Source organism: Myotis yumanensis, unplaced genomic scaffold, assembly GCF_028538775.1.
Source record: "Myotis yumanensis isolate MYYU_CA2020_CCGP unplaced genomic scaffold, mMyoYum1.0.hap1 SCAF_4, whole genome shotgun sequence".
In the NCBI taxonomy this organism is placed as follows: domain Eukaryota; kingdom Metazoa; phylum Chordata; class Mammalia; order Chiroptera; family Vespertilionidae; genus Myotis; species Myotis yumanensis.
The window spans coordinates 36,579,889-36,600,364 of NW_027223755.1; the positions used below are offsets into that span (position 1 = coordinate 36,579,889).

The following is a 20,476-nucleotide window of genomic DNA, read 5'->3' on the forward strand; positions in this document are numbered from 1 at the left end:
TGCCTGTAGTCATAGCAGTGAGTGCTGGGTCGCCACGGCAACCCAGCGCTGACTGCAGGACTGACTTCCAGTTGGTCGAGCCTCTGGTCGTTGCAGATGTGACAGATCCAGGGTCTTTATATATTAGGATTTGGGGAAAACTGACATGTTAATATTGAGTCTTGTAATTCATGAAACTGGTATATCCATCTAATTGAATCTTTCATTTAAATTTTCAGCATGCAGATATTGCACATATTTTATTAGACATATACCTCAGTACATCATAATTTTTGGTACTGTAAATAGTTTTAATTTTCAATCGTTTCACTACTGTATGGAAATGCAGTTGACTTTTATGTATTGATCTAGTATTCTGTGACCTTGCCAACAGTAAATTATTAGTTCAAGTAGCTTTTGTGTGGATTCTGTTTGGAATTTCTACATAGGTAATCATGTTGACTGAGAATAGTTCATTTCTTTCAGCTCTGCGTGTCTTTATTTTCTTGCTTAATGTTATGCCCAGATTTCAAAATCCCCAAAGACAGACCACCAGGGAGCCGAGTCCGATGCAAAAGCAAAGAGTCATTTATTCAAACTAGCTAGTTTGGTCCCTCTGCCTCCCTCACTGACACAGTGGAGTGACAGGAAGCAAGAGAGCCCGGAGTCTTGGGAGAACAAAGAATTTATAGGGCTTGGATGGGGGGGGGGGGGGGGGGCTCACTTGGACCACTGATTTGGCTGATTCCGGTTGGCTGAGTGAGGGCGGGGGGAGGGGGGGGGGGCTAATGACGCAAGGGCAGGTGCAGCTAGGGTCTGGTTACACAAAGACAGGAGGTGGCTAGCATACTTTTGGCCTTGGGCTAGTTTCCTTGCGTTCCTATTGGCTGAGATAAGGGCTGGCTGAGCAACTGATACATTCTATGGCTTTTGCTTGAAGAGGAGTTAGGAACACGGTTATCAGCCCTGTTCTGTCCTTTCACTTAATCCACTGGCTAGGACCTCCAGGATGACCAATATGCTTTTCTATTCACTAGTCTTGTTTCACAAATTATTTTTTAATCCCCTTCCATAAAAATTAACCCCTTAAACAATGAACCTCTGGATGGATTTCAGGTGTCTGTAAATCTTTGAAAAATATAAACAACATTTTGTAGTAATATGTATATCTTTTTGGAGGAAGTGTGTTTATAGCTTACATCAGACTGTCACTAGATTTATGTCATTATAAAAGGGTTAGGGAACTAAATTTTAAGTAAAAGCCTTGGTATATATAAAGAATTTTCATATTGTTTCTCACATATACAGCAATTAAAATGATTAAAAAGTGATTTTTTTTTTTACCTTGCCCTCTTCCCACTCCATAGGAAAGAATAAACAGTTCTCAGCAGTTTTGACTGAGAACTTTTGTGTTAAAGACAAATTTAAATGTTAGTAAGGATTGGTGGTTGGACATGCTTAGAATGCTGAAGAAATATAACTGAAGTAAGGCCAAACCCCTATCTCAAAGCACACAAAATTAAAATATACCAAGAAGGGCATAAGGGAAAGAAATAATTGGTTATGCATATGCCAAAGCTTATTCTTTTAAGGCACTCTTGGGAAACTGAATAGATCATATTAAGAAGTCTGATTTACAGAATTATAAAATGATTAAAAATTTGGCAAACTTATCTTTTTATTTCATTATATTATTTTATTTATTGAGTGAGAGAGAGAGAGAAACATTGATTTGTTGTTCTACTTATTTATGCATTTATTGGTTGGTTCTTGTATGTGCCCTGACTAGAGATTGAACCTGAAACCTTCGTGTATTGGGACAATGCTCTAACCAACTGAGCCACCCAGCCAGGGCCCACACACTTATTTCTTAAATTTGATTTAAATCATCTCTTTTAAACAAAAAGTTTACAAGTAGGTTTGACTAAAGCTAGAGACAAACAGTAAATGACGTTATTTTTTTATATATATATATATATATTTTTTTTTATTGATTTTTTACAGAGAATTAGGGAGAGGGATAGAGAGCCAGAAACATCGATGAGAGAGATCGATCAGCTGCCTCCTGCACGCCCCCCACTGGGGATGTGCCTGCAACCAAGGTACATGCCCTTGACCGGAATCGAACCTGGGACCCTTCAGTCCGCAGGCCGACGCTCTATCCACTGAGCCAAACCGGTTCGGCAAATGACTGATATTATTTTTAAGACAACTATAGGGTGTTAAAGCATTGTCACTAGTTTCACATGAAATCTAGGCTGAAATTAGTGAGTATATTAATATTTATAAAATTCATAAAATGTGTGTAGCTCTGTATTAGACTCCAATATATCCCATCTGTTTAAGGGAAATCTCATTTATTATTATGAGTCAATATTATTTAATGAGCAATCACTTGATTAGCAAGAGAATTTAATGAATCCTATTATTGAAAAGATAATAGACTTCTCAAAACAGCATAGTCTTTTCAAAACAGCCGTTCATGCCCACCAACTGGTGTGGCTCAGTGGTTGAGCACATGAAAAGAGGCTCAACATCATTAGTCATTAGGGAAATGTAAATCAAAACAAAACAAAATATGATAATATATCCACAGGATGGCTATTATGAGCAGTAGCAAGTGTTGACAAGGATGTGGAGAAATTAGATACCTAATACATGGATGGTGGGAATGTAAAGTAATGCAACCACTTCTGAAAAATTTGGTATTTGCTCAAAATATTAAACTCAGTTGCAATTTAGCCCAGCAATTTCCTTCCTAGAAATATATCCAAGAGAATTGAAAACATATATCCACATAAAACTTGTACACAAATATTCATAGCATAATTCACAATACCCAAAGTGGATACAACCCAAAGTAACTGATGGAATGGATAAACAAAATGTGGTATAGCCATATAGTGGAATATTATTCCACATAACAAGGAATAGAGTACTGATACAGGCTACACTATGGATGACCTTGAATACATTATACTAAGAAGCCAGATACAAATGCCACATATTGAATTGATTACATTTATATGAAATGTCCAGAATATGCAAATCCATGTAGACAAAGGTTAGTGATAGCAAGGGGCTGGGAGAAGGGAAGAACGGGAAGTGAGTGCTAACAGGTATGGTACTTATTTTTGATGGGGTAATGATAATGTTACAGAATTAGATAGTTGTACAGTCTTGTCAATATGACAAAAACTAGTGGATTATACTCTTTAAAATAGTCAATTTTCTGGCATGTGAATTATACCTTAATTTATTTTTTAAATATATTTTTTATTGATTTCAGAGAGGAAGGGAAACATCAATGATGAGAGAGGATCATTGACTGGCTGCCTCCTGCCCACCCTCCACTAGGGATTGAGCCCAAAGAAACCAGGGCATGTGCCCTGACCGGGAATCAAGCCGTGACCTTCTGGTACATAGGTTGCCACTCAACCACTGAGCCACACCAGCCGGGCAATTTTTTAAAAAAGGATAGGGAGGTATGTAGATTCTAAGATTGTATAATCTCCAAAATATATTAAATGAAAAAAATAGGGAATATGGTATGTTACCACGTTTAAAATAATGTGTACACACACTGTGCAGGCATAAAATACCTGAAGAGAAACATAGGTAACATTATGTCCTAAAGGGAGGTTATATGGGATCGGTGAAGAACAGGGATGGCCTAGAAGAGAAACTACCTTTCCAGTATACTTTGTACCTTTTTCATTTTATAGAATACTAGAGGCCCAGTGCACAAATTCATGCACATTGAAAGGAAATTAACTAGAAGATATATTTTAGAGGCCAGGGAGGGACCGAGGGAGGTTGGCTCCAGGGCATGTCTGGCCCATCTTGCCCACTCCCGATCAGCCAGACCCCAGCAGCAAACTAACCTACCAGTCGGAGCATCTGCCCCCTGGTGGTCAGTGCATGTCATAGTGACTGGTCGAGTGGTTGACCAATGGGTTGGACACTTAGCATATTAGGCTTTTTAAAAATATATATATATTTTATTGATTTTTTACAGAGAGGAAGGGAGATGGATAGAGAGTTAGAAACATTGATGGGAGAGAAACATCGATCAGCTGCCTCCTGCACACCCCACACTGGGGATGTGCCCGCAACCAAGGTACATGCCCTTGACCGGAATCGAACCGGGGACCCTTGAGTTTGCAGGCTGATGCTTTATCCACTGAGCCAAACCAGTCAGGGCTAGGCTTTTATATATATAGATAAGTATGTCCACCCCTCCTTTCCTTAAAAGGGAATACATAAAAAAATGGAAACTCTGGTGCTTTATATTTATATTTTAATTTTATTTTACGAGATCATGTTCATTTTCTTCTTTAATAAACTTAAACAATATCCTCCCACACATTTGGTCAGGTTTATTTATACTTTAGCAATTGAAGCATTAAACAATGACAGTTTTTATTCTCAATCTTTAACACGTTAAGCGCCCAGTCAGTCACCAGTGACTGACACTATACTTTCCATGTGGAAGACAAAATAGGCTGGGCACTTAACATGTTAATAAAGTTATATTCATTATACTTTCTTAAGGAAAAAAACACACCCAAATATAAACCTTTATACTATCCACCTACTAGTCCTGCAGCACAATTTTAATAAAAAAGGTTTACTAATAAATGCATACTTTATTTGATGTGGGCAGAGAAATATTAAGAGTGATTATAAAGTGGCCAGTCTTTTAAGTCAAGAGCTATGATCTTTGATCCATTGCTCAATCCACTCCAATATCTGATTGATATTATTCTCTAGATCTTCTGGTTTATTGCTGGGCAGCTGATGCACTATTTCTTCGCTGTAGGATGCCAATGCTTCTTCATAAAGAATTTGAAAAATTTCACACTGAACATTATCTTTTAATTTCTTCTCATTATAACCCCTAGGAAGCAGAGAGAAGATAAGCAAACAAATGGCATTAATTGGAGTTTTAGGAACATACCAGAAACTGAACACCTTGGAATACATGAAAAATCATGCAAAAATACTTCTTGTAGTCTCCTTACCTATAGAAAATAGCCTGGCACCTATAATGAGGGACTTCTTTGACAGGAGCATTAAACTAAAGACCAATGTGTAGGTTTATCTGAAATTTATTTCCCCCTGACTTTATGTCAATCACTTAGCAAAAATATCTATCTCAAGCCAGATTCTGAGCTATGAGATAAATAAGAAGTCTATAGATATGGTCCTAGATTTTAAACAGAATTAGAGGAGTTAAGATGTAGACAGATGAAACAAATAAATAGCATATAATAAAATGAAATGCATATGACTGAAATACTATATACTAATTTGGGTACTTGATTACACAGATGTATTTCTACTTTACAAATTCCAAAGACATGGAAAAAATAAACAAGTAATCTTTAGGCAGTATATAAATTAGCCAATCAATTAGCTAGTGAAAATTATAAAATTCAAACTTGAATTAGTTAAATCTTGTAACAATAAAAATTAAATGGAACTACTTAAAAGATGATTAATTTTATGAAAAGACAGCCTTTTTTGTGTGTAGGGGGTGATGAACATTTTTGAAAATTGGTTGTAGTGCCCTAGTCAGTTTGGCTCAGTGGACAGAGCATCGCCCTGCGGACTGAAGGGTCCCAGGTTCGATTCAGGTCAAGGGCACATGCCCAGGTTGCAGGCTGGATCCCTAATAGGGGGCGTGCAGGAGGCAGCCAATTAATGATTCTCTCTCATCATTGATGTCTCTCTCTCCCTTCTCTGAAATCTATAAAAATATATTTTTAAAAAATAAGAAAATTGGTTGTAGTAATGGATGCACATCTCTGTAATATATTAAAACCCATTGAATTGTACACTTCAAATGGGTAAATTGTATGGTATGTGAATTTATCTCAATAGAGCTGTCTTTTTTAAAAACAGTAATTTAACTTTTTCAATGGCTAAAAACAAAAAGACTAGCTCTCATAGTTTTTTCATGCCTTAATCTTTGGCTATTTATAAAAAACAATAAATTTTTTTATTGATGGGGGGGAGAGAGAGAGAGGGAAACACTGATTTGTTGTTCCACTTATTTATGCATTCATTGATTAATTCTTTTATGTGCTCTGATCAAACCTGCAACCTTGGTGTATTGGGAAGATGCTCTAATCAACTGAGCTACATTTAAAATTTAATAAAAGAAGACAGTGGGAAAATGTGTTCCTCAAAAATGGTTGTTCTGTTTTTTGTTTTGTTTTTTTGTTATTCTGGATTGTAACTCTCTCTTGGAGGACTAAGTCAAATATGTATATTTTTATTATTTTATTTTATTTTATTTTTAATATATTTTATTGATTTTTTACAGAGAGGAAGGGAGAGAGATAGTTAGAAACATCGATGAGAAACACCGATCAGCTGCCTCCTACACATCTCCCACTGGGGGTGTGCCCGCAACCCAGGTAACATGCCCTTGACCGGAATCGAACCTGGGACCTTTCAGTCCGCAGGCCGACGCTCTATCCACTGAGCCAAACCGGTCTCGGCAAATATGTATATTTTTAAAATATATTTTTATTGATTTCAAAGAGGAAGGGAGAGGGAGAGAAAGACAGAAACAACGATGAGAATCATTGATTGGCTGCCTCCTGCACCCCTCCAAGGGGACGGAGCCTGCAACCTCGGCATGTGCCCTAACCGGGAATCAGACCATGACCTCCTGGTTCATAGATTGCCACTCAAACAATGAGCCACATCAGCCAGGCCTCAAATATAATAATTTGGGTAATATTCATTCAATAGCAAAGAATATTTTATTGGCTTGGCTGTTCTCCTAGCAAGGTTTTACATTATGGAAAAAGCATATTAAAAAGGTTGCTACATAGTACATTTCACTTATATCAAACTATTAGTTGAGGTATTCACTCAGTTATACAAATGCCTGTATTATACAAGCATTTGTATGTATCTTTTGTAAGCATCTTTTTCTCTTACATTCAGAATGTTGGTAGAGACCAAATAATCACATTGGCCAATTTCTGAATCTGAATAGAAGTTTATATTATACTTTAAGAATTCAATGTATCCCCTTTCTTACCTTGTTTCAAGTCTTTTGTACAATATGCTGTTATCTGTTTTCAGCACAAAAACTATATGAAACCAGCGTTCAGGGAAGAAATCACAACCATGGTAATCAATAATAACTCCACCTTCACTCATTTGGTTTTCTAACTCATCAACTACCTATAAGAAAGGTGGGGGGGGGGGGGGGGGAAGGTGAGTGCTCCTTAAAAAAACTGATGTCAACTTTCCAATTAAAATTTTTTAATGTGTATTTTATTTTAAAATTCATACTTACTCTATCTTCATCTAAAATAGGACAGTCATACTCTTCATCATAGCCATCATATAACTGTCCTGAAAGAGATTTGCATTGGCTTGTTAAAGTAGTATTTTCTAAGGAACTTTCAGTAATATTCAATTAATTCTAGACTTTAGGAAGGGAAATATATCATCACTCTTTTAGAGACAATGAAGACAATAAATGTCACATGGATACTGTGAAAATACTAATAAATTAGAATTTTGTGCAGTGGTTCTCAACCTTCTGGCCCTTTAAATACAGTTCCTCATGTTGTGACCCAACCATAAAATTATTTTCGTTGCTACTTCATAACTGTAATGTTGCTACTGTTATGAATCGTAGTATAAATATCTGATATGCAGGATGGTCTTAGGCGACCCCTGTGAAAGGGTCGTTCGACCGCCAAAGGGGTCACAACCCACAGGTTGAGAACCGCTGGTCTAGAGGGAAACTTGGATGGCCACAAATCTGAAACTGTTTGTTATAAAAATTGACACCAACTAAAGAATTAATAATAGCTATTTCTGAATTTGTAGGGCTATCAGAAAAGAACAGTATTAATTTTGGTGACCTACATATTGGTAGGAAGAGAGGACACAGGTATACAAACAATCTCACACACATTAACACAAAATTAAGTTCCAAACTTATTTGGCCAAGAATATGAAACTTTTTTAAAAACAGGTTCTCAAATTAAGAAATGAATCGTGTTGTCACTGAGGTCACACCTTCATAGTTTGGGGAAAGAGAGTCAGTATCCAGATGCTCCTGAACAATATCTTTACTTCTAGATTTCCAATATCCCCAAAAGTCAAGGGTTAAATGTCTTATTTCAGAAGGCTAAACAAGAATGATGGGCAGTCTAAATAAGGCTGATTTAAATCTGACGTAAGAACATTCCAGGGAGCATTTGAGATCTTGCTTTCCAGCATGTCATCAGCTTGGTTCAAATAAACTCATTAAAAAAAAAAAGATTCCAACAAATCAAAGCTGGCTTTCAAAGTGAGTCTTACTTCGGCAGGTGAGACATACCAATTGCACCTTCACCTGAATCCCTAGGAGGTATGTAATAAAGCAGGCTAAGAACGTCCTTTTAGCCATCTATGTCTAAGGGCATGCTACAGTCTTTCCACTTCTTCCCCTTTAATATTTTGGCATGGGTTGAAATAGGTTAAAATGAGCTTAAGTTCTGAAGCGAGTCAGTGGAAGGCCAGAGGCAGTTGTAACTCTGTCTTGCCTGGAGGGTATGTGGACTGAGGAGACATGAGCCGCCCACCTTTCCAGCACCCTAATGTGGCCTCTGCCTCCTTGGGCAGAAACTCTGTAAGCCTAAAAAATTAAATTGTCTTGGTGTAGGTAACATTGGTTAATAATTTAGAAAACAACCTATATCTCTATTCCATAAAATAGGTGGATTGAAGAGCTAATTTCTTAATCTGTAAAGGAATGATTCGTTTGAGTTTGTGAAGAAATAAAATGACTAATTAAAACATGTTAGCCCTGGCTGGTTTGCTCAATAGATAGAGCATTGGCCTTCGGAATGCCGGGTCCCAGATTTGATTCCTGGTCAAGGCACATGCCTGGGTTGCGGGCCTGATCCCCAGTAGGGGGTGTGCAGGAGGCAGCCTATTGATGCCTCTCTCATCATTGATGTTTCTATCTCTCCCTATCCCTTCCTCTCTGAAATCAATAAAGATAATTTTTTTTTAAAAGTTAAATCTCTGTTAATGAAAAATAATATAACAGAAAAAAATGAGTGGAAGAAATATTTTGTAGGATTAAGTACTAAAATATGGGTTATACAAAGACCTTAAAAATCCAGATAAAAATAAGTAGCTTAACAAAGAATAAGAATTCACACAGGATGGAGAGTAAAAATACATGAAAAAAATGTTGGACTTTCCCAGCTATTAAAGGGGTATAAATTAAAATGACCCTTTATATGCCTATTGTTGTATATGTACATTTATAGTAAATCAACTCTAGAAATGTATTTTTAAAATAACTTTAAAAAGAAAAACATACCCATTTGGATTTCCTCGACCATTTAATTTCTAATCAGAAAAAGATTGTAGGTGATAAAGTGATTTAAAATGTTCAACAACAAAAAAGTTCCAATAGTTAAATCTTGATACACTAACTTGATGAAATGCTATGTAATTAAATAAAGTTCAAGAAATAAGTATAAGGTAGTTAAAAGTACTATGTAGTAAGACTAAGTAGCAACATGATAAATGCCTGTAAGTGGTAAAACATAAAAAGCAGAATTCATTGTTATCTGGAACAGGGACAAAGATTGGAAGAAAAACAAAAGATGGAAATAAATTAGTACAACTGGGAGTTTTTCTGTGTATTATTTTTATAATACTGTATTTTTTTACATGTCACATAATATAAGAATAGCTATAGCTGATCTGTACTGTATGGGAGTCTGGAGTAGGCTGAGGTTCCTTCACATTTTAAATCCTTGACTCTTTTTTATTTATTTTTTATTAAATCTTTATTGTTCAGATTATTACATTTGTTCCTCTTTTTTCCCCCCATAACTCCCCTCCTTCCAGCTCCCACCCCACCCTCCGCCCTCACTCCCCACCCACTGTCCTCATCCATAGGTGCATGATTTTTGTCCAGTCTCTTCCCGCATCTCCCACACCCCTTTTCCCCCCCAAGAATAGTCAGTCCATTCCCTTTCTATGTCCCTGATTCTATTATAATCACCAGTTCATTCTGTACATCAGATTATTTATTCACTTGATTCTTAGATTCACTTGTTGATAGATGCATATTTGTTGTTCATAATTTGTATCTTTACCTTTTTCTTCTTCTTCCTCTTCTTAAAGGATACCTTTCAGCATTTCATATAATACTGGTTTGGGGGTGATGAACTCCTTTAGCTTTTCCTTATCTGTGAAGCTCTTTATCTGACCTTCAATTCTGAATGATAGCTTTGCTGGATAAAGTAATCTTGGTTGTAGGTTCTTGGTATTCATCACTTTGAATATTTCTTGCCATTCCCTTCTGGCCTGCAAAGTTTCTGTTGAGAAATCAGCTGACAGTCGTATGGGTATTCCCTTGTAGGTAACTGAGTTTCTTTCTCTTGCTGCTTTTAAGATTCTCTCTTTGTCTTTTGCTCTTGGCATTTTAATTATGATGTGTCTTGGTGTGGCCCTCTTTGGATTCCTTTTGTTTGGGGTTCTCTGCGCTTCCTGGACCTGTAAGTCTATTTCTTTCACCAGGTGGGGGAAGTTTTCTGTCATTATTTCTTCAAATAGGTTTTCAATATCTTGCTCTCTCTCATCTTCTGGTACCCCTATAATTCTGATGTTGGTACGTTTGAAGCTGTCCCAGAGGCTCCTTACACTATCTTCGTATTTTTGGATTCTTTTTTCATTTTGCTTTTCTGGTTGGGTGTTTTTTGCTTCTTCGTATTTCAAATCTTTGACTTGATTCTTGCGCTCCTCTGGTCTGCTGCTGGAGTCTGTATAATATTCTTTATTTCAGTCAGTGTATGTTTACTTTCTAGATGGTCCTTTATCACACCATCGAGGGTCTCATTAGATTTCCTGTACATCTCATCAAGTTTATCGACAGACTCTAGAAGCCTCTTGAGAGACCTCAAAAGTGTGGTTCTGAACTCAATATCCTCCCTTGATAGTTTTGTCCTGTTTCTTTGTCTCCGCATTTTTTATGCTTTCTTGGTACACCCCCTAGTGGTCTTTGTGCACAGTCTTGTTGTAGTTAAGCCTTGATTGTTGTAGTTAATACTAGAGGGATTTGACCTCCAGGCCGACTGGCTGTGATAATCAGCTGTGTCTACAGTGGAAGAACTTGTGTCCTCTAGGGAGGTGCTAATCTAACTTTTGCCTGAGGCTATCCGGCAAATGCCTCTGTGCAGGGCTTGGGCGGGGCGGGTCCCACGGGATCAACAGGGCGGAGGAGGGAGCAGTTATGGCTGCTCTCAGTCCGTCCCCAGGGGCTCTGCCTCTCTGTCCCAGCAACCGCTGCAAACCTCGGAGGAACCATAGCCAGACAGTCCTTGCTTCTCCCGTTTGAGTCTGGGTCCCTAGAGACTCGCCCGGATCTGGAGCTCAGAGTCTGAGGCTCCCTCCGGATTGAAAGAGACAATCACGCCCTCAGCCACCAGCCCGAGCTGCGCGCACTCCGCACCTTAGTATTTTACTTCAGCACTGCGCCTCTTCTGATTCTTGGTTCCTCCTAGTTGTAGAACTTCCACTCAGCCAGCCTTCCTGTGATTCTGGATGATGTCCGTTCGTCTTTTAGTTGTATTTTTGAAGTGGTTGTTCGAGGCAGCAAACTCCGGCGTTAACCTATGCCGGCATCTTGGTGTTTTTTTTTTTCTCTTTTTTATTTTTAATCCTCACCAAAGGATATGTTTGTGTGTGTGTGTGTTTATATTTTATTGATTTTTTACAGAGAGGAAGGGAGAGGGATAGAGAGTTAGAAACATTGATGAGAGAGAAACATCGATCAGCTGCCTCCTGCACACCCCCTACTGGGGATGTGCCCGCAACCAAGGTACATGCCCTTGAATGGAATTGACCCTGGGACCCTTCAGTCCGCAGGCTGACGCTCTATCCACTGAGCCAAACCATATGTGTGTTTTTTTATTATTGATTTTAGAGAGAGGAAAAGAGAGAAACATCATTGTGAGAAACATTGATCGGTTGCCTCCTATATGTGCCCCGATGGGGAATCAAACTCAAAACCAGGGTGCCCTGACTGGGAATTGGTTGAACCCATCACCTTTTGGTGTACAATACAATGCTCCAACAAAGCCCACTGGTCAGGATTGAATCCTTGACTATTAAAAGACTAGTGAAATATTTTAAACTATATGCTGTCTAAAATAAAGACAACTATTACAACATTAACTTTTAGAATTAATGTCTATACTACAATACTGAAATGCAGAATTTGCTAAATCATGTAATATACTGTATTTGAATAAAATAGTGTAATACAAGCTTTCAAGAATTCATTTCAAAACCCATTTATCAAACACAATATGCCAGTGACTTAGGGGTAATGAGAATATAATAGTGAACAAAAAGAACCAGAAAAACAAACAGTCCTTCCCTCATAGAGTTTATAATAAAATGAAAAGCAAGTAACCTGAAAATTATAATATATAATACACATATATTTTAATTTTTATTGTTGAAAGGATTATGTATGTCCCCTTTTCCCCCCCATTGACCTCTTCTAGCCGCCCGCCCCCCCCCCAGCCCCAGGTCTTCACCACCCTATTGTCTGTGTCCATGGGTTATGCATATATGCATACAAGTTCTTTGGTTGTTCTCTTCCCAGCCTCCCACCCATACCCGCTATATATATGTTTTTAATATTTTTATTGATTTCAGAGAGGAATGGAGAGGAAATCATTGATGAGAATCATTGATCCTCTGTCCCCTGCACTCACACTCCTCCCCCATCACTGGGGATATAGCCCACTGGGCATGTGCCCTGACAGGGAATTGAACCGTGACCTCCTAGTTCTTGGGTCTACTCTCAACCACTGAGCCACACCTACCAGGGATTTTTCACATAATCAAAATTTAAAGGTCAAATGGACCTGTGTAGTGTGTGCATGTGCTTGTATGTGTGTGGGACAGGAATCAGGAGTGAGCAAGTAGAGTCAGGGATAACTCCTGCGTGTGCTTTTTAAACACTAATTCAGAGATGTCTGGGAACTATCCAGATGGTACATTTCAGTGTTAATTATAAACTTAAGAGTCATCATTAAAAGGGCATGACTATTCCTGAGTGAGATTACTAGAAGGAGGGGCAAAACTACAAGATGGCTGCAGTGAAATCACCAGGGAAAGAGGCATATGCTGGCAGAGAGAGGATCAGGTGCCAGGATTGAGAGAGAACAGTGTTGGAGAGACCAATAAAGTTAATTTCAAAGGCTTCCAGTGGAAGGAAAAGATGGGATACATAAGAGGTCAGAGGGAGGATGACAAACTTCTGGAAAGGGCAAGACAGTAAATACCGCAGGCTTTGTTAGCGAATCTTTAGCTAGTGGTTCCTATAAACACAGCAGTTTGCCACCACTAGATTCTAAGTGTTGAGGGCCCAGCTATGCTTTATCAACCCAATGTCAATATAATATTACTTTGTCTGGACCTACAGACATCCTGGGGTTAGGAACAGACTTCAGACTGATAAACTGGTGGCAGGAAAATTAAGGATGCTGGTAAATGTAATTAAGTGATTGCACATGAGAAATCAAGGAGGAATCTGAGAGACTGGAAGAACAGGGATAAGAAAAGCATTCTTAGTCACACAATAGTTTTATTAACCTTAATTTCCCAACTAATTTTTCCTGCGAGGATTCCAAATGGCATAAAGATGGTCTCTTACAGTTGACCCTTGAACACTGCAGGGATTAGGAGGACCAACCTTCCACAAAGTAAAAAATCCATGTATAACTAGCCAGCCCTCCACATAAACGGAATCCCAGAGTTGAATTGCACACGTCAATTGAAAAATCTTCATATAAGGGGACCCGTGCAATTCAAACCCATGTCGTTGAAGGTCAGCTATAATAGAGCAATTCAACATGATGGTTAGGAAGGTAATAAACACCCATTTAGACAGTTGTTTAAAACAAGTTTTTTTTCTTTAGTCTTATTTATAGCAGAGCTTCTCAACCTCAAATACTATTGGCATTTTAAACTTGGCAATTCTTTATAGGGGTGGAAGATGTGAACTGTGGGATGTTCAGCAGAATCACTGTCCTCTACTCATTAGATGTCAATTAGCAACTCCCTCAACCCCAGTTCCCTGAAGGGCAAAATTACCCCTAGCTGAGAACCATGGCTTTATAGATGATTGTGTTGTTTTCCTTAAAACATATAATTTGAGAAATATGAGGAGGCTAGGTATCTCAGAATATTATCTAGTAAGATACAGCCCCACTGATATGAATCAGTGGATTGAGCGTCATCCCATGCACCAAGAGGTTCAATTCCTGATCAGGGCACATGCCTGGGGTTGTGGGCTCAATTCCCAGTAGGGGCGTGTAGGAGGCAGCTGATTAATGTTTCTCTTCATCAATACTTCTATCTCTCCCTCTCTAAAATCAATAAAAACATTAAAAAAAGATTCTTAGATATTTTTAAATGGCATGAGGAAAAAAATCTGGTACATTCTGAGAACTTCACAAAGTGCCTCATTCAAAACCATATCAAGTCAGACAAGAAATCCTTTACCTTGGCATTATATGAGGGGGGAAACACCTTTCCTTTAAGCTCAAATTCCATCTCATCAATAAAAATACTAAGAGAATGGTTGAGATTATATGGGGTGGGGAACATATAGGGCCTAAGAAATTATTTGATCTGGCCCTGCCAATGCATTAAGGGTGAGTTAATGAAATGTTTTTTTAAAATATATTTCTTTATTGATTTCAGAGAGAAAGGGAGAAGGAGAGATAGATAGAAACATCAATGATGAGAATCATTGATCAGCTGCCTCCTGCACACCCCGCACTGGGGATTGAGCCCGCAACCCAGGCATGTGCCCTTGGCCGGAATCGAACCTGGGACCCTTCAGTCTGCAGGCTGACGCTCTATCCACTGAGCCAAGCCGGCCAGGGCAAAATGTTATTTTAAAAAATATATTTTATATTGATCTCAGAGAGGAAGGGAAAGGGAGAAATAGAAACATCAGTGATAAGAATCATTGATTGGCTAGCAGGCTTATATTTAAGTTGATAATTTTGTACAGCCTGTGAATGATGTTATAAATATCCAAATGGCCCTTGGCAGAAGAAAGGTACCATTAGGTGGATACACAACTGGCTAAAATGATGTGAATACAAGTAGGAGAGGATACAATGGCCCACTGTTACTATTCCTTGCAATGCCACTCATGATCGATTATACAGTAACTTCATTAAGTTTAGAAATGTTAAATTGAGGTGAGATCAAATTGGATGACTGAAAATGACTACAGTGTATGACTCTGAAATCACTTGTCAAAAACTGTAAAGTTAAACAGGCAAAGAGACAAAACTAGATTTCATAGGTGTAAAATGGAAACTTAAAGCTAGATACAATAGCAAAATAATGACCTAAGTTTTACTAACTTAAATGCCAGACCTGGATTAAAAATATGAGTATGGCCCTAGCTGGTTTGGCTCAGTGGATAGTGTCAGCCTGCAGACTGAAGGGTCCTGGGTTCAATTTTGGTCGTATATGCCCAGGTTGCGGGTTTGATCCCCGTAGGGGGCATGCAGGAAGCAGCCAATCAACGATTCTCACATCATTGATGTTTCTCTCTCTCTCCCTCTTCCTTTCTCTCTGAAATCAATTAAAAAAAATATTTTTAAAACTATCCTATGTAATAAAAGCATAGTATGCAAATTGTCCCCTCAACGGGGAGTTCTTCTGGGAGTTCGACCAGGGGGCAGGACTGGCCGGAAAAGGGAGGGAGGTCCCGGTGGCCAGGGGAAGGGAGGGAGTACCTGGCCAGCAGCTGCCAGCCACTAGGGACCCTCCCAGTGCATGAATTTCGTGCACTGGGCCTATAGTATATATATGAGCATGGTAGCCCTGGCCAGTGTGGCTCAGTTGGTTGGAGCATTAGTCTGTATGCTGAAGGGCTGTGGATTCAATTCCCAGTCAAGGCACATACCCAGGTTGCAGGTTTGATCCCGGGTCCAAGGACATGTGAGAGGCAGCTGATCAATGTTTCCTTCTCACATCGATGGTTCTCTCCTTTTAAAATCAATAAAAGCATGTCCTTGGATGAGGATTAAAATAAATATATATATGCGCATGATAGTGACTTATATCAAACTGTGGTAAGCAAGAATGAACTGACCTGCAAAAAGGATAATGGAAAAAAAAAATTAAACTGGAGAGATACTGGGAGATACGCCAGGGTCCTTAAATATAACCAAAGGGATAGAAAAATAGGACCTACGAAGAATTTGGGCAATTGAGGAAGATAAATCCAAACAGATGAGGATTCACTATGAATAAAAATCCTGACCAAGTGTTCTCTCCAAAAAGGAAACATGGCCATACTTCAGTAATTTGAGAGAATGGCCCATAAAAGTGACTTATACACGAGAGATCATACTATGACTTAAACATCTGAAGCCACTAGAGATCACACACTATTGGTAATAGACTGCAACAATTGAAGTTGTTACAACTATTATTCCTGTTTGTGATAATGAGGAATAAAATTGTTTCTAAAAATGTAATTGCCAAAGTACCAACAATCAAATTAATGAATGACAACTTTATTTTTTAAAGGCTAATGAAAAACCATTACGATTTCTAATAAAGAAAATACAACATCTCAATTAAAAACTATGATAACTATATTTACTCATTAAATACTAAGTTTTCTCAAACACAACTTGAAAACATCTGGCATGCATGTTTAATCTCAGTACAGTGGATTCAAGATCAAGTATACATGTTACATGCATCAAGGCTAAATTACAAATTATCATAGTCGTCATCATCATCATCGTCATCATCATCATCTTCACGTTTTCTTTTCAATGCATTTGTTGATTCATTGGCAGCATTTTGTGATGACACCATGTTAGTGGTAATAAGAATGTTTTTGGACCCAATTAATGATGGATTAATCAGAACATTCTGAACTGATGATGTTGCAGGAATTGATGCTTTTACAGCTGGGGACTGTGAAGTGGGCATCTGTACTGTAAATCTTTGCCCTGTGAGGGACATTGGAGTCCCTACTTTAGTTGAAACTGACATGGTTTGTGGGGTTGGTGTACCAAGTGTGGGAGTACTTGGTCTACTAGTAACTGAACCAACACTTAACCGTGGAACTGTTATTCTTCCCGCAGAAGTAGAAGCCTTTTTTTGTAAAGATTTAAGTCTATAGTTTGGAGCAGTCAAGCAATATCTATCAGGTGGCAATCTAGGACCTGAATATGGCTTGATCAATGGCAATGGAGTTTGATTTCTTTGCCTTGCAATATCTAGTAAAAAATCTCTTGGGGGAGGAGAGGTAAAAGACTGGTCAGCACGACACTGGATTGCCAATCGCACATCATCTGCATCAACAGTAGCTTTCTTAGCATGGCTTGAATAAATTTTTGCATCATCTAGAATTGTGGTCACATATCGGAAGGCAAACTCCAACATCTGATTTATAACTCTTGGCTCATATTCTGTAATCCCCATATCCTTCAGGATTTGTGCCATCATCTGTGCATCTTTCGGCATGCTCTTGGGAGAAGCCATCTTGCCAGACTCCATGATATCCGGTGATCAGACTTTAGATCATTTGAAAAAAATATGTACATTAGATCAAACCTGAAATAGTTACTTTAAGTAGCAACTGTCAGGAACTTAAAAAATTTAAAATGTCATATGTTTAAAAATATCTATTTTAAAGATATACGTTAAATCTTTTTAATTTTAATGAGGCACACTTTAAGTTCCCTTTACTTGAATTTATTTGAGTTTCTACCTGTACTAATCATCACAGAATATAAAAAGTTAAAGACAGAATAACAAAATGACAAAGATTGAAGGGAAACTGGGTAAAATAAGTAAAAACATGTATCATTTTAGCATATGTACAGTTTCATGCAGACAAGCAACTATCAAATTACTCTAAGCAAATACCATAGGACAGTCATGTCCTACTGCCTGAGTTCGGAATAATCTTTTCTTCCAGTGAGATCAATATAATCACTGTCTCCACAGATATGCTTAGCACCACCCCAACCTTTATGTGTTCACCCATCTCAAAACCATTCTCCCTCGGCCCTGAACAGTGTGGCTCAGTTGTTGAGCATCAACCTAGGAACCAGGAGATCACGGTTCCATTCCCAGTCAGTCACATGGCCGGGTTGTGGGCTTGATCCCCAGTTGGGCATGTGCAGGAGGCAGCTGATCAATGATTCTCTCATCATTGATATTTCTCTCTCTCCCTCTCACTTCCTCTCTGAAATCAATTTTAAAAATATATCAAAAACAAACAAAAAACATTCTTCCTCTTCCTCACATTCAGATTCTACCTATCCTAAGTCCTATCAATCTCTTCATGACCGTCCCAATTATTACTATCTACAAGAACTGCCAGGAAATTGTGGGGGAGGCAATGTAACAGTCAAAGTAACCAAGACACAGCTTTAGACACTTAAAGAATATAAATTCCTTAATGGCTATCTTTCTCTGCTTTTTGTATGTTCTCACAGTACAGTACTAATACTCTATTATTTCTCTCTTTTTAAAAACAAATTTAACACCAAAATATCCCTTACCTTCTCGAGCTAAATCACCCACATTAACGTATTTCAGTCCCGATCTTGCGGCAAGTTCTTTGCCTAGTGTGGTTTTCCCAACCCCTGGTGTACCTGTAAGACAGCCACAGAAAACACTGCTCATGAAATACTTGCGAGACTTTACCCACCTCTCTGCCCCTCTTAACATTCTGAACTGCGGCCCTGCCCAGGCAGCTCAGTTGGTTAGAGCATCGTCCCATATGCCAAGGTCGGGGGTCCATCTCCGGTCAGGGCACATACAAGAATCAACCAATGAATGCCTAAGCAAGCGGAACAACAAATCGGTATTTTTCTCTCTCAATTGAAAAAAAAGTTCTTACAATGGACATGAAAAGTTTCGTAATTAGCCATCCTATGTGAGTAACACACACAAAGCCTGCTGGACGGCAGAACCTCGCCGGTTTATCTGATTTTATCAGAAATGGGGCTTGGTCCACTCTTGACACCAAATCACAGAATGCCTGCCACCACCATGGAAGTTTCCAGACTAAAACTCAAGTAAGTTAATAATGTTATCTTGTTTAATATCTATTATATTTCAAGGTAAATAATCAAAGGCGTAATTTTCAGCTGTTCAGGTTTAATGCCAGTGAAACAACAACACTCAATCATTATAATCCAAGATAACACGGATAAACCAAGTCTCTATACAAGACAATAACATTTACCGCAAGTCCACTATAGCACACCAAGTTTGAGCCCTGCACTCACCATGTTTGCAATAAAACGCGCACATTCAGGCTTTTGACAATATGACTTCATATTAAAAAGACCAGAACACTGACCCAAGCAATTCGGATGCACAATTTTCTCCTTACAGAATCTTAAAGGCTAAACATTAACTTGTTTGGTCTCAGAAACAGACCAGAATCGTGGGTGGCCAACAAGGTTGTTCTGTTAAACGATAAGAACTTGATGGCTTTCCTCCCGCAAAGAGCGCCTCGATTTTGCCATCTACACCATTCGATTTTCCAATGAATGCCCTACCATGCTAGTAACCGCTACAATTTCATACACGGGGCCTGAGCTGAAGCCGTCCCGCGGCGGTTTGGAGCCCCCACATACAACAGGGGGCGCCCCCTGAGAGTGTGGACCCCAAGACCCGGAAGGGACCCTACGGGGACCGGACCGCATCGCCCTACGAGGAACGACCAGGTCTGCTCGGTAGATGTCTGTTCTTCAAAGAAAAAGAAGGGGGGATTAAGATGTTAACTCCACAGACATATACAGCAAATTAATCACCTACGCCACAAACAGCGGGCTCTCACCGGAAGCTGCCTCTCAGATACAAAGGAAACATGAAAGACCGCCCAGGAAGGCCCAAGGACTAGGCATCCACGGCCAACAGAGCCGCTAACATGACCTCGCTACAAGCCAAAGGCAATCCAGGAAAATAAAAATACCAGCATCCATTTCACACACAAACACCAGATCCAGAAAAACAGGCAGCTTGCCAGGAAGGGGAGCTGGTGGTTTACCTCGCCCGACCTCACCGAGCGGCCCGGGGCCACCAGGAGTGAGGCTCCCCGCCCCCCGCCCCGCAAAGGTCGCGAGGGCCCGACCACTGCCACCCCAGGCCGCCCTCGACCAGCCTCGAAACGGAACACTGAGTGCTCCCCCGCCGGCCGCCCCGAGCCCCAGCCGCCCGGCGTCGCCTGCCCCGCCGGCCAGCCCCTCCCCGCGCGAGGCCTGACCCGTGAGCAGAATGTTCGGAAGCAACATGGTCCTCAACGCGAAGGCTCTGGAACCTCGGCACGAGGGCCCTAAGCACAACAGGGAGGAGCCGGAAGGGGCGGCGGCGGCCAGCGCCCGTGGCCCTGGAGTCATCGCGACCCTGCGCGGCGCTGGCGACCCATCTCCGC

The 20,476-nt window shown here is 39.5% G+C and overlaps 3 protein-coding genes across 4 annotated transcripts in view; 1 reads left to right on the plus strand and 2 right to left on the minus strand.

Moving 5' to 3' along the window:
- Positions 1 to 20,476, plus strand: part of RAD17 (RAD17 checkpoint clamp loader component) — a 52,794-nt gene that overhangs the window by 2,748 nt on the left and 29,570 nt on the right. The gene's annotated exons all lie outside the window — the stretch shown is intronic.
- Positions 4,609 to 20,413, minus strand: AK6 (adenylate kinase 6). 2 transcript variants are annotated; one of them, XM_070412110.1, is made up of 5 exons: positions 20,309 to 20,413; positions 18,594 to 18,686; positions 7,301 to 7,359; positions 7,040 to 7,185; positions 4,609 to 4,879 (listed from the first exon to the last, which is right to left on the minus strand). In XM_070412110.1, exons 1-5 carry the CDS (start codon positions 20,334 to 20,336, stop codon positions 4,687 to 4,689), a joined length of 519 nt encoding a protein of 172 aa, XP_070268211.1. In that variant the 5' UTR covers positions 20,337 to 20,413; the 3' UTR covers positions 4,609 to 4,686. The 2 variants fall into 2 exon arrangements, with proteins under 2 accessions (XP_070268211.1, XP_070268212.1); XM_070412111.1 differs by lacking the exon at positions 18,594 to 18,686 and having other exon boundaries at positions 20,309 to 20,351.
- Positions 16,568 to 18,683, minus strand: TAF9 (TATA-box binding protein associated factor 9). Its single transcript, XM_070412109.1, has 2 exons — positions 18,594 to 18,683; positions 16,568 to 17,597 (listed from the first exon to the last, which is right to left on the minus strand). The coding sequence occupies exon 2, from the start codon at positions 17,578 to 17,580 to the stop codon at positions 16,786 to 16,788; it is 795 nt and encodes a 264-aa protein (XP_070268210.1). The 5' UTR covers positions 17,581 to 17,597; positions 18,594 to 18,683; the 3' UTR covers positions 16,568 to 16,785.